The following is a 13,890-nucleotide window of genomic DNA, read 5'->3' as shown; positions in this document are numbered from 1 at the left end:
TGGAGCAGTCCCTGCTTTAGAAAGGACGGCCCAGTCCCATGAAGGTGTGAAGTTTGGGGCGATTTTGGCAAACGTGGAGGATCCTGCTAGCTATGTACACACAGCAGTAAGTGGCTGCAAATTAACAGTGTGTGGCAACAGAATCTCCACAGAATAACGCCTCAGGGAAATCACTCCTTGGAGCTTCTTTGCCGCTCCTGTGTAAATCCCGAAGTTTAATAAAAGCAGTAGAGCCGGATCGAGATTTAATTCTCCTTTTGAAGAGAGAGGGCTTGGAGGAGGGGGGTGCGTTTCCCCATCTGTGTACATTCTGCTCAGCATCCAGAAGATCCACCCCCATCCCAGGAGCTAAACTCGCCCAGTTGCCTCTTTGCCCGTGTTTCGGGGTGGTCAACCTTTGGGGATGTGGGCAGATGGCCTTGAGGGGGAGCCCACACCCAGACACCAAATTGCAACCTGCTTCTGCAGATTTAGCCAGCTTGCAGTCCTTTAATCAGGGCTTGCCTTTAATTTCAAAAGAGAATTAACTTAGGGCTACGGAATGAACTTATTTTCTGTGCTTGTACAACCCAAAACTAGGTTTGCTCATCTGGCTATGCCACAAAAAAGCCTAACTGGATTAAAACCATCCAGGTTTAACATGTTGCACGCATGCACGCACACAGGCAGATGCTACATTTCTAGCTGATCTCGGCTAAGCGTGTTATGTGGACTTAGCCCCTGCGTTGGCCAGGTTTCTTTCCAGCACATGTCAGAAATTCATACCTGCATACAAATTGCATGGGAGCGTATTTCCCCCCTCCCTATTTTCTGTCTGCCGTGAAACCCCCCTTAGGGGCCACCTAAATAGCCGAAATGGTTGCATTTAGCTGCCAAGGGCATTTCTTCCACATTTCCATCCCTGGGCTGTTCTTGCTCTGGTGCCTCCCTCACCCTCTGCTTCTCCCTCTTGCCATCAGAGATTCACAAGTAAGCAAGATGTGATCCGGCATTACAACATGCACAAGAAACGGGATAACTCCCTACAGCACGGCTTCATGCGTTTCAGCCCCCTGGATGACTGCAGCGTTTACTATCACGGCTGCCACCTCAACGGGAAAAGCACACACTATCACTGCATGCAGGTAACCACCCAACCCTCCTTTGCCAGGCTGGGAGGCCCAGAGAGGCCAGCCGGGAGAGAGCCCTTGTCGTCAGGGAGGTCTTCGGGGTGGAAGCCCCTTCGACTGAGGCATTTGAGGGTCGTTTTAGTTCTATTCTGTGGTTTGTACTTGGCAGCTTTTATTGCTGGCACCTTGCTTTGTTGACAGAAAGCAGGGGGATGGATCCAGTAAATAAATTCCTCAGGTGTGCTTCCTTCCTCCACTGCAGATATGCTGGCATCAAAACTCCCAGTGGAAATCAGGACAGTTCACAACGGCAAGGCCAGGGCAGAAGAGAGCACAGCAGCCTTTCAGAGTATTTTTAAAGGGTTTTTTAATAACATTGTAATGATATTTACCTCTCAGTGAGCCAATCAAATTTAATTTCTGTCCTGGCCCTGCGTTCTTTTTGGAGCGAAGCCCCTGGCGTGCCACTCAAAGGCCGAGCCTGGCCCTCGATCCCAAAAATGTCTTGCGCCCCTTTGTTCTGTCTCTGCCTAAGTGCCTTGGCAACGTTGACCTGACAGTGAGGAAAGCCAGCCTTTTCTCCAAGGCCGCCTCTTTAGATGGGGACCATAGCCAGTGACCGATTATTTCATCCCCACTGAAATGGAGCTGAAAGGTTGGGATGGCTTTTCCCTTGGGGGAATCATCCCCTTTTCTGCAGGCTGGCAACATGTCTGGGTGAGTTGGGGAATGGAGAACCGGTGGATTTTTCCTTTGAGTCCCCCAGAGTGACTTGGGTGGGCAGGTCCTTCGTGGAAGGGTGGCACACTGGGCATCTCCCAGCGGGAGGCCTCCTTCTCCAGCCAAAGAGCCTCCAGAGCGGCTTTGCTCTCTGTTGAGCGTGACCTCGTGGTGCAGCGCCTGCTCTTTTGCTCCAGGTTTGTCCCTTTGTAACTGGCTGCTGAGCCAATCAAATATTAATAGCAGCCCAGATTCAAAAAGAAGATCAGAGGAAGGCACCAGCCTCTCTGCTAGGAAGGAAGGGTTTGATGGGGATTTAGGTTCAGCCTGGAGCAGAGAGGAACCTCTTGAATCCTTTCAGGTGCCTTGCAGGCTGGCTGCTCTTGTTGTTCATGGCTGGTAAGCAGCTGGCCAGATGCTGCTGGCCTAGTGATGCGATGATTCCTTTGAATTAAGCTGTTGGCACAGAAGTGCAGAATAATGGAGGTTTGGTATTTGCATCTACTGATGTCTCCGGAAGAGCGCTTGGGTCTCCCTATCAGACTCAGGCCCACCCCAGCCTGTGCAGCCACAGGAGTATGCTGGGTGAATTCTGTGGGGTCCTTGCAAGGTCCAGGGGCACCGTGCAATCCTCCGCTGGAAGTGAGCGTGCAGAGCAGCAACAGACACCTCAGGGAGGAAAGGATCCCTCCGAAAGGGGGACAAACGTTGAAAACCTTTGTTTGAAGCCAATGCCCATGTTAAGAAAAAAGGTGTCACAACATTGTAAATTCCCAATGAGAGCAAATCTCTTAAATAGCAGCATTTGCACCACAGGCCTCGCGAAGGCCCTTCCCCTTTTTATGTCCATAATTGGCCTGGACAAAATGCAGTTAGTTGTTTATACAAATGGACATTTTTCATGCTTTACCACAAAGAGCCCTATTGCAAATTATTCACAAGGAGTTTTTTGTTTAATTTCTTCTTTTAACACCACTCTGGGTCTGTCTTTTTTCAAGGTGTCAGGGTGGAAAGAGGCCCTTGTTAGATTGGAAATAGCTTCAGAACCTTCTGCGCGGCTTTCTCCCCCCGCTCCTCCCCACCCCGCGCACTTCGTGGGTGTTTGTCAGATGCTTTTCTCTCAACCCAAGGTGAACTGGAGTGTGTGTGTGTGTGCGCGTGTGTGTTTTGGTTTGCTTCACTTCTGAGATGGTGCAGGCATTGGCACACGAGCCGCAGACGGAGGTAGGGAAAGCAGGAACTCTTTCAGCGGGCACGGTGGTGTTGTCAGATTCTCCTGGAATTTTACTCAATATGGCAAGTTGTCCCCCTTTGCCCAGAGCAGTGCAGAGGTGGGGAGAGATGTTCAGCATTCCATCCCCACTCCGCAGCACGCGTGCAGTTTTAAAATAAAGCAAGCGACGGGCCAGTTCCTTCTGGTAGCCAAGGCTCCCCGTCCCCAATAACAGAGGGGATTTGGGGCTGAAAGAGCGACTTGCCCCCTACGGGATACCCCATAGGGCTGCCGTCTTTTCCACAGTGAGTTCCCATCTCTCAGTCGTCCTTTGGCTCTTTTGCTGATGGCCCATAGCTTACAGGCAAGCAGAAGGCTCTGGGCTGCGACTTTAGCAAAAGCGATGGGAAAGGGTTCCTCTGCCAGGGACCCTGACGAGCTGACATCAGTCCTTTAGTCCCCTCCCTTCTTGGTTTGTTCCTCACTGGGATCTGCAAGCCAGTGTACCCAGAGAAAATGTTTTCTGTTCTCCTTCTGGAAGGAAGTGAAATTTAAAAAGTAATAGTAGTGCTGCCGTACTCAGAAAACATTGATTTTTTACCTTTTGGGCCTCCTGATGCTTTTTAAACATTTGCCCTGCTTCCCTCCCACCCTTGCAACAGGTGGGCTGCAACAAAGTCTACACCAGCACCTCTGATGTAATGACCCATGAAAACTTCCACAAGAAGAACACGCAGCTTATCAACGATGGGTTCCAACGGTTCCGGGCCACGGAAGATTGCGGCACTGTGGACTGCCAGTTCTACGGGCAGAAGACCACTCACTTCCACTGCAGGTGGGCACTGTGCAAAAGGAAAAAAAAGATTGTCACTGGATAGGCGGGCATCTCCTCGTTCTGTAAAGTTCACCCCCACGCCAGGGCTCTGCCCAACATCTGTTAGGACCAAGGCAGGGAGGCATTTGGACAGAGTCGCAGGCTGGAGATGTTAACAAGGCCTTTGCGTAACTTGGCTGCATCAGGCAAAGGACATTTATGGCGATCAATCCGGATCCAGATCTGAGCATTTGAGGGGAAAGTGCAGTCAGGAAGATGGGCGGGCCAAATGAGGTGTGTCCGAGTGCGACAAGTTGGGCCTTTTGGAATCCCTAGCTCTGATGTGGCTTGCTTGCTCACAGAAGCAGCTCTCGGAGCCCCAGAAATGTATCTCTACATTAATGCTGGCCCACAGATTTAAAAGTGGGATCCAAAGAACTAAAGTCCAGCTACAAATCAAGATCTTCTCTTCCATGAAAGCCATTATTTCAGCCAATAGTCCTAGATGGCATTGGGGGACAGAGCCCCTGGCCTTGGAAGGGTGTCATGTAGCTGTATCGCTGCTTTGCTAACAGGTTTCAGTTCAGTCCCCAGTGAAAGGACTGGCAAGACAACAGCAGAGCCAAGGTGCAAGGGCAGGATTCCACTAAGCTGCCTGGCTTCTCGCTCCGACAGGACTTCCAGTCCTGGAGGGACAGGTGAGCGGAACGCTTGCTGCCCGGGCCCTGGGCCTGATCCACCCTTTTCCCTCTTGTAGGCGGCCCGGCTGCACATTCACCTTCAAGAACAAGTGTGACATTGAGAAGCACAAGAGCTATCACATCAAGGACGACGCCTACGCCAAGGATGGCTTCAAGAAGTTCTACAAGTACGAGGAGTGCAAGTACGAGGGCTGCGTCTACAGCAAGGCCACCAACCACTTCCACTGCATCCGGCCAGGCTGCGGCTTCACCTTCACCTCCACCAGCCAGATGACCTCTCACAAGCGCAAGCACGAGCGCCGCCACATCCGCAGCTCGGGCGTGCTGGGCTTGCCCACGGCCCTGCTGGGCGCCAAGGAGAACGAGCAGGAGGAGTCCAGCAACGACGACCTGATCGACTTCTCGGCCATGAGCTCCAAGAACTCCAGCCTGAGTGCCTCTCCCACCAGCCAGCAGTCTTCCGTCTCCTTGATTGTCCCGGGCACCCCCTCGTCGGCAGCAGAGCTGGCTGCCTCGCAGGCCTCCAGCAAACCCGCAAACAGTATGCCGTCAGCATCAAAGATCCCTGCCCTGCTCTCTCAAGCTCTCCCAAGCAATATCCCTTTGGCCCTGGCCCTCCCCAACGCAGCGCTTCCGGGAGCGGCGGGCTCCTACTTCCCCATCCTTCCCAGCCGGGTCTCGGCCCAGCTGCCTGCCAGCTCCACGAGCTTGCTAGCCGCCGGCACGCCCAGTACCAATCCAGCGTCTTCGGCCAGTTCCCCTTCCCCGGCCCTCTCAGGTTCTGGCGAGGCGGCGGCCACCTCTTCGCCAACTCCAGCAGCGTCCATAATGGAGAAGATCTCTGCCAGCAAAGGGTTGATTTCGCCCATGATGGCGAGGTTAGCGGCAGCAGCACTGAAGCCCTCCGTGGCCGTGGAGGCAGGTGAGTCCCTTGGCAGGCTCGCCTCCTAGTTCCACCAGTTTGCTGGGGGAATCCTGGTCGGGGTGAGCGCGCGCCATCTCTCAGGTCGAAAGGTAGGCAGGGCTCTCCTGCCAGAGGAGCTGAGACCCTGAGATCAGCCTTTTGGCCAGCTCCTTTGCCAAAAGACAGCAAGCGCCTGTTTTGAGGAAAGGGCAGGTGGAGAAAGTCTGGTTCTTTTCTCTGCCTGTCAGATCAGCTGTCCGGATAGAAAGCAGGTTTGGTTTTAAAAGCCCCCCGTTCTTTCTCAACCCCCGCCCCCCGTGCCGGAGCAAAGTCCCACCTGAAAAGCGCATGGCACGAAAGATGGGAAAAATCTCTTTTTTTGCAGAGAAGGAGGGTGGAGAACTAGTTGTTGCAGGTGGCTGCACTGACTTTTTTCAGCATGTTCTTTGCAGTCACCAGCCTCTCGGTCCTGTTTTTCAAAGGGTGCTACTGAAGTGAGTAAGTGTCAAAACAGAAAGCTTCCAGGTTGCCCGAAAAAAATGGTTATAAACGGAGGTGCGAGAGAAATCTTCAGGAGTCGTGCTCAGAGGCTGGACAGAAGCACCTCGAGAGAACTCCTCCCCTGGGGATAAGGCACCCAGGCGGCTGTCGTCGGCCGCTCTTCGAGGCACTAGCCCATTGGCCTAATGGGAACCTGTTATTGGTCCCTGAGAACGTGGCCTCCCCCTGGTCTCCAAAGGAAGATTATACACTGCCGGGGAGGGGGGCCTGGAGAACAGCTTGAGAGAAGAGTCAAACCCTGAAGGTTTTATTCACCATCTCCCTGCAAGTCACAGGTAGCCCTGCCGCCAGGCTGGAATTGGGGATGCTTTTGGCCCTTTCACGTCCAGCTGGGGCTAGGTCACGGCAAGGGGGAGAAAACCAGCAAATTTTCCAGAAAGCCTTTTATTCTTTGCATTATTTTAAAAAGGCCGGGGGGGATCTTTCTTAACAAGGAGAGTGGTCATTGATGGATCTATTTTTTCTTGATTTTTTTAATAAAAAGCCGCTTGCTGTCTGCGGAGCAGTTCCCCATCAGCTGAAGTGCCTCTGGGCAAATTAATATTTTAGTCACTGGGGAGTAGTGGCAAGAAGCTCAGCAGACATGTTCCTGTCAGCAACTTTTCCCTGTCATGTTTTAATCCTCTCCTGCGTGCAGAATTTTTCTCCCTGAACTTGGGCATTTCCGCCTTCTTTCGAGTTTCGCCACTTTCCCTTTTCCAAATGAGAGTTGGAGGTTAGGGGAGGAGGAGCGCCAGTGCTGATGCCCAGGAGGCGTTGGTGGGAGGGTCAGGAGGCACCATTTGGTCGAGACCCCGTGTTGGGGCAGAGGGGCCACGCAGTTTGAACCAATGCGATTGGGTGTCATTTTCGATAGAGCTGACATGGCAGACGTTCCTTCTGGGCATGCTCAGTGGAGAGACCGGTGCCAGTCACCAAGGCAACATGGAGATTGGGGAAGGGGAAGGGGCTTGACTAGCAGTCCAAAGCTGCCACATTGCCTCAGCATTAACAGCATCTTTAATAAATGTTTAAGAGGCAGCCCCACAAATTAGTTATGACAGCTTGCACAGAGCATCAGATCTCCCCCTCGCTCCTTCCATCCTTCTCCTTTAAAGAGCCCATAGCCTGGACAACTTTGACATAATTTTTGCAATAATTATCACTTGAAGAATTTCCACACCAGGATGGACGTCAGACCCCATCACGTCAGCCCAGCAATAAATGCTGACCAGCAAGGCCAGGCCACTCTCTTCCCCACACTGACTCTGTACGGGGGGGGTGTGTGTTTTCTCCGTGTGTGTGCGTGAGTTTAAACTGGTGCATTATTTCTTATGGCTGACGTTTATTGTTGGTTTCCCTTACTCTATTTATTGAAACTTTGTGGGTCCCTCTTTTCCCCACTTTTCCATCTCCCTCTTTCATAAATGCAGGAAACGGGCAGCCAACAACTCCTGGACGGTTTAACCCGACTCAGATGAAGCAAGAGGCTGCTGAGAATCCCAGTGCCGGGTCCACGGCAGCCCAGGATTCCTTGCAGGAACACAGCTTGGACCTCAGCGTGAAAGATCATGGGTAAGAAAGGAGGGTCTTCAGGGTAGAGGAAGCAATCCAGTTTTTCAGACTGTATCTCCCACAATCCCTTGCCACTGGCCAGGCCGGCTGGGCCCAGAACACCTGGAGGGCACCAGGTTGTCTCCCCCTCCTGTAGATGGAAGAGGTCCAGCTGGCTCTTTCTTAAATGGAGCCTTGGGACGCATTTGGGCTGGTGGCAGTCTGTCCTCCGCAGGGCCCAAGGAGTGTGTGAGTGGAGGACCTCCCACTCCAAGGAGGAGGACCACTGGCTCAGCTTTTCAGCGGCCCCAGTGTGTGTCTTAGTCTCCGATGGTTGGCCTCTCTGCCTGTGGGGTTTCTCAGAAAGAGCTGAGCTCAGCTTTAAGGCAGCCTTCTCCAACTGGGAGCCGGGTACCATCTTTGGCCAGGCCAGGAGGCACTGCTGGCCTTGTCTCCTAACACAGTCGAAGGGTGCTGGGCTATCGAAGGCTCCTGTCTGGATGCTGGCTGGGATCAAGTTAGAAAGGGAGGTCGTGGTGCTTCCCATGAGTTAGCCAAGCCATCTCCCTTATTCCCTGGGACGGGGAGGGGGCTGGAGCCACTGGGGGAGAAGACACCCCTTAGGGGCCCCCTTGCTGAGATGTGGACTGAGCCTTGAGGCTTTTCCTGCCACGCGTAGTGAGCGTGACCTGGCCGAGAGAAGGGTGGGCTTCGTCTCATCCTTCTTATGCATCAGGTGGAACGTGGGGAGGGGGTTGCCAATTTGAAAGGAGAATTAATTGCAGTTCCCCTATGCACATCTTAACTAAACCCTGTTGGTTTGTGTGTTCCAGTAATGAATCAAATGGCCACACAGTCTCGGCAAATTCATCTCTTTTATCCTCGCTTATGAATAAGGTAAGAGCCATCCATCAAGAGCCTTTCATTCCCCCCACCAAGAGAAATTAAAGCCGTGGTGGCAAGAGAGGGGGAGACGCGTTTGTTTTTTAATGTTTTGCCTCTAATAAGATGAGTTTGTACCATTTAAATTTTGAGACCATTTTTCATCGGGTATAATTTCAGAGCCACTGCTTACGAATTAATTTAATGAACTGGCTGAAGAAATATATCGCAGCCTCTGACTCTCCCCCCCCCCCCGCTTTGGAAGGAGGAGGACTCTGAAGGGGCCTGTTGTTTTTTAATTTCAGAAGCAGGCCACTTCTTGTTTTCTTTATTAGTACCATGTCTTTACCTTAAAAGTTTCTAAGGGGTGAAGGAATTTGCTTTTTCCTTTGTTGATATTCCCAAGAATGGAAAAGAAGGAAAGCCACCCAAAATGTTGAGCTAGCACACTTCTCTTGAAAATATTTCATTTTTAAAAGCATGCGGCCCTTTTATGAAGACCATTCTTTAAATTATGCATCCATCTGTGATGTATTTTTTCCTTTGTAAATGTTAAATACAATTTTGGCTAGACTCGTTCTCCTGCCTTACATAGCCACAGCCACTCAGAGCCTGTTTGTCCTCGAAGCCGGGGTTGGGGTTTGTTCTCAGGCACTGCTCTGAACTTGCGATCCAGGCAGGGCTGAGAATCCCCCCCAAATGACCGGGTGACTTTGCTTCGGAGCGGCACCCATTCTCCCAAAGCTTTTGGGCTCGCTCGCTCTCCTCAGCTCTTCATAGCTCTGCAGTGAGCACCATTGACTCTCCTGTTGTCTTTGCTTCCTCCCCTTGAACTCTTTCGTTGGGGCTGTTTGGGAGGAACTTGCAAGCCTTTGCCATTCATCTGCGGTCAGCATTAAGGGTGGCTAGCTTAAATCCAGCCAGTTTCAAGCAGACGCTTCCTCTGGCTCAGGAGGGAGAGGAGAGGAATGGGCCAACTCACAAGGAGGCCAGCTTCATTCAGGCTAAACCGCCTCAAAAGCCAAGCTTGCTGGGGCTGATGGGTGTCCAGTAGCTTGCTCAGAACGCCACAGGGAGGGTGTAATCGGGGGGTATTTTAACTCCACTTTCCTTGGCCAAGTCCAAGAGTCCTTAGCAAGCTCTCTCCAGGCTTTTCCACTTGAGGATACACTCAGGAAGCTCTGGGCTTAGCCAGCGATTTCTCTCCCAACTTCAGGATCTCTTTTCTCCCCACAGATGTCTCAGAGTAATCCGAATCTTGGCAACCTCCTTGGCTTGAAGGGAGAGAGCGATGGCGGCCAGCTGGCAGCAGCGGGAGATGCAACCCAGTATCTGGGCAAGACAGTGAAGGCTCTTGTTCAGGAGAAGCTTGCTGAGCCCTGGAAGATGTATTTGCGCAGGTGAGGGGAGGAGGAGGACCTGGATGGAAGGAGAGAGGGCTGGTGGGAGGCCAGCGTTGCCCCACTTAAGTCCTTGCGGCTGGGCTGCAAAGGCCCTTCCCTGCAAGGCAGATCTCCCAGCCCCACGCCAACTGTCCGGCTGGGCATCCGCTCAGATCAGCTGTCAAAGCAGCACAGGAGGCCCGACGCGAGAGCCATGGTTAGCTTACCATATCTCACGCATCACGTCCCAGGACATGAGTGATTTTGCTCATTAATGGAATTGAACCCCGCCTTAGCCTCTGCAAAGAAGCTTACATCTAAAAACATTAACTAAGAACACATAAAACAGGCATGACGTAACTAGGAAGTAAAACTGCAGCTAAAACCAACTAATTCTCTGCTCTGAACTGAGCCAGAGGAGCCAAAGGAGTTTGTCTGGGAGGGCGCTCCAAAGCTCCGGGCCCCAGTCCGCTTTGCCAAGGAGCGTCACGGCGTAGCCTGTTGACGGGAGACTCCAGCCGATGCCTTCGGCTCGTAATTCCGAGTGTCGGCCTCGTGTTTTTCTCCTTTAGGCAAGGGCGTTATGGGCCTCTTGAATTGCCCCGTGACTTGGTTCTGCTGACTTCCTCTTCTTCTTTTCTTGTGGGTTCTTTTGTTTGATTAACATTCTGCCCTCCTCGCGGAGTTTCAGCCGGCCTTCGGACCAAGCTGGCTTTATCCGCAGCAGAACTCAGGGGCTCCTTCCAGCCATGCCTCCCCCCTCCCCCCAGCTCTTGTAATTTATTATTCACTTTGTTTTCAAGCTTTCGATTCATTCCTGACCCATCAGCCATCACCACCGTTTGTACCTGGGCCAATTTGGGAACACCCAAGTTGACGAAATGCCACACAGAAGGCCTGATCAATTACGTTTCCCCTTCCACTCCTTTTGCAGTTCTGCCTTTTCAAAGTGATTTGGTTTTTCCAGAAAGATCTTGAGCTCCTCCGGAATCTGAATTGGGTTTCAGGGCTCCTCTGTGTACGACATGACAATAATTTCCTTCAAGATATGAACCTTCCACAACTAGATGTGTGGCCCCACAGCTGCCTTACTCCCATTGAAGGCTGAAACTTCACAAAAACCCAAACCCCTCCGCACTGCTTTTTTTTAAAATCATGATAAGAGAAGGCTCGGTTTTTCCAAATGTGACAGAAAAAGAATATATTAGAGAGGGTGTTGCTTTCCTGCCTAAAAAAGGACACCTTCATCTGTGTTTTTCAGTATGTAAATGTATTTAAATTCAGCCAATTCAAAGCCAAACAGTTAATTAAAAGATTGACACTCCTAGGAAATTATAGCCCGGTTTCTTCCTTGTCCAGCAGGCCTCTTCCCTTTGTCCCACAGTATCTGTCCGATCAGCCAGGCCATTATGTTTCAGCGCAAGGAAGCTGGTGTCCTTGTCCCCGGTTCAAAGCCGAGCCAGGAGTATTCCTGCTGCTTGCAGAATGAGACCCGCGGCTCTGCTTGCCGGAAGACTTGAAGCAGCCTTTCAGATGCCGCCTCCCGCTTGGGGGAGGCTTCCGGGCCAAGGAGAGGGCCGCTGCTTTGCTGGCAGGGGTGATGGTGGTGGGCCCAGCTTAATCCCCAGGTGGGGCTGAGGAAGAGGCCCTGGAGGGCCTCTGCCAGCCGGCGTGAGCAGCACAGGGCCTTCATGCTTCATGCTTCCCCTCCTCTTGGCAGGTTTGGCACCAAGGATTTCTGTGATGCCCAGTGCGACTTCCTTCATAAAATGCATTTCCATTGCGTGGTGGAAGAATGTGGTGCTCTCTTCAGCACCGTGGATGGAGCCGTGAAGCACGCCAAGTAAGTCCGAGCGTCCTTCCCCCAAGGCTCCTCTGCGTGTGTGTGTGTGCTTTTTAAATAAAGAGGCTCCTTCAGGGAAGGAGGAATGGCCAGAGATCACAAAGATGGTTACGGGCAGTGGGATCACATCTCCAACAGCGCTTCGAGGCACTCTCGGCCTCAGTCTTCGCACCTGTGAAATAGGAATACTAGCACCAGCCTACACTGCAGGTTCATTCCCGTGTGGGAGACAGGAAATGCCCTAGGCACTTTGCGGCAATTTACTGGATCACAGCTCATGAGAAAATATCCTTGGCTGGTTTGTGACGTGGTGTGCGGTGTGGACAGAGCCACGGGTGCTGCGTTTCATCTTTGAATGGCTTTTTGTCTCACGGACTTCCGGTTGTCTTTGTGAACTGCCTCTCCTGATTGGAACGCTAAAAAAGCGTGTGTGCACTTGTGTGTGTGTAAGGGGGGAGTGTACATCCTTCAGTCTGTCTGTACTTGTTTTCAAGTCCTGAAAAGGGCCTGATAATCCAGAGGGGGAGCAGGGCTGTGGCAGAAACACAGCCGTGGTCTGTAGCTCCTGACCTTGGAGGCTTGGATGGCCCTCGCTTTGCCCCTCTTCAGACAATCCTTACAAACTTGGCTTTGGCCCCGGGGTTTCGGGCCAGCCCCTTCAAGCGGGAGATGAAAGTTAGGTTCCCTCAGATGAATGTTGCCTAGTGAAGTTTTTTAATTTTGTGAAGCTGTGCAGAATCGTTCTGGAGCTGGGCGACTTCGAAATTCAACAGATAGAGTGAGAAAGCCGCTTCGTGCAATACTAACCTCCCCAGTTAAGAAACTAGCAGGGGCCCACTAAGCAAAACCTAAATGGGGTGGGAAGACACGCGGACTGGATGACCTGCTCTAGCTGTCAGCGGAGGTGAAGTGCCCACGTGGATGATGGGTCTCTCTCCTCACCCCCTGCCTGCAGCTTCCACTTCCGAACTGAGGGGGGAGCCATGAAGGGAACCTCGGAGCATTCCTTCCCGACCCCAGCGGAGAGCAAGACGTCCCTCGCCCCTTCCTCTCCATCCGCCGCTTCCGCCATCCTGGCCACCGCCTCGGCCGTGGACGGGCCCACCGCAAGTCCGGCGAGCGTGCCGTCCGCCCCCACGCTCCTGGCCTGGAAACAGCTGGCTTCCACCATGTCTCAGCTTCCTGCGTCGGGGCCTGGCCTGGCCACCTCCCCCTTGGCCACCACTTCCCTGGAGAACGCCAAGCCTCAGGTCAAACCCGGCTTCCTCCAGTTCCAAGAGAAGTGAGTGGCTCTCTTTCAACCTGGTCCACTTTGCTCTAAAGAAGGCGTCCTTGGTGTTTCTGACCTGAGCCTGGCTCTTTTGGAAAGCTGGGAGGCGCTCCGGACAGGGACATGTTCTCTTTTGCATACTAGTCTTTAAAGGGTTCAGGAAAAAAGGGAGGAAAATAAATATTTCAGAAGCCGCCCTTTCCAGAGAACTGGCCATCTAACCTTGCAGCGTCTGCTCTGATTGGCAGCAACTCAGCTAAACTCTGCCCAATGAAGGTTTTCCCATTGCCCCCCCCTTTTTTTTTTTGAAGGGACATGTTGGGTCAAGAGGTGGCCTGGGCTCGGTGTATCCAAGACAGGTCTTTTGTCACTGAGATGGCCACGGCTCAGAGCGGTTTGGGCTCACGAGGGAGTAGGGCTGGTGGAGGACATCTGCGACGGTGGAAGGAAAGCTAGCAATTGCCCTGGTTAGCCAGAAGAACTCACTTTTGCTCTTTCCTCCAGCGATCCTTGCTTGGCCACAGACTGCAAGTATGCCAACAAGTTCCACTTCCACTGTCTCTTTGGGAACTGCAAGTATGTGTGTAAAACCTCTGGGAAGGCCGAGTCCCACTGCCTCGACCACATCAACCCCAACAACAACCTGGTGAACGTGCGCGATCAGTTTGCTTATTACTCCCTGCAGTGTCTCTGCCCAAACCAGGTGAGGATGAAAAGGGTCCTGAGAGAGTTTGGGCTGGGCTGGGCTGGGCTGGGCTGGGCTGGGCTGGGCTGGGCTGGGCTGGGCTGCGGGGAGGAAGAGCCGATGAGGAGCTAGAACAGGAAACCCGGCGGGGCTGGCCCCTCTCCTGGTTGGTCTCCACCAGGCCCAGCACTTGTCTGCCCTGCCAACTGACCTCTTGTATCATGTCCTCCAAGGCTGGCTTTTCCACAGCTGGAGTCCTTCAGATGTGTAGGA

The 13,890-nt window shown here is 52.6% G+C and overlaps 1 protein-coding gene across 14 annotated transcripts in view; it reads left to right on the top strand.

Moving 5' to 3' along the window:
• Positions 1-13,890, top strand: part of CASZ1 (castor zinc finger 1) — a 212,973-nt gene that overhangs the window by 187,163 nt on the left and 11,920 nt on the right. For all 14 annotated transcript variants that reach the window (XM_007420084.4, XM_007420082.4, XM_025163108.2 and 11 more), the window contains 9 exons: positions 960-1,124; positions 3,705-3,877; positions 4,614-5,479; positions 7,435-7,576; positions 8,389-8,452; positions 9,674-9,837; positions 11,540-11,662; positions 12,618-12,944; positions 13,437-13,635. In XM_007420084.4, the coding sequence (XP_007420146.2) occupies positions 960-1,124; positions 3,705-3,877; positions 4,614-5,479; positions 7,435-7,576; positions 8,389-8,452; positions 9,674-9,837; positions 11,540-11,662; positions 12,618-12,944; positions 13,437-13,635 (2,223 nt within the window). The remainder of the gene's footprint in view (positions 1-959; positions 1,125-3,704; positions 3,878-4,613; positions 5,480-7,434; positions 7,577-8,388; positions 8,453-9,673; positions 9,838-11,539; positions 11,663-12,617; positions 12,945-13,436; positions 13,636-13,890) is intronic.

This window comes from Python bivittatus, unplaced genomic scaffold (assembly GCF_059951505.1).
Source record: "Python bivittatus isolate LINGU-HERP-01145 unplaced genomic scaffold, Pbiv_v1 ctg000090_np1212, whole genome shotgun sequence".
Lineage (NCBI taxonomy): Eukaryota > Metazoa > Chordata > Lepidosauria > Squamata > Pythonidae > Python > Python bivittatus.
Note: the sequence above shows the minus strand (reverse complement) of the source record. Positions and strands in the feature narration are given on the sequence as shown.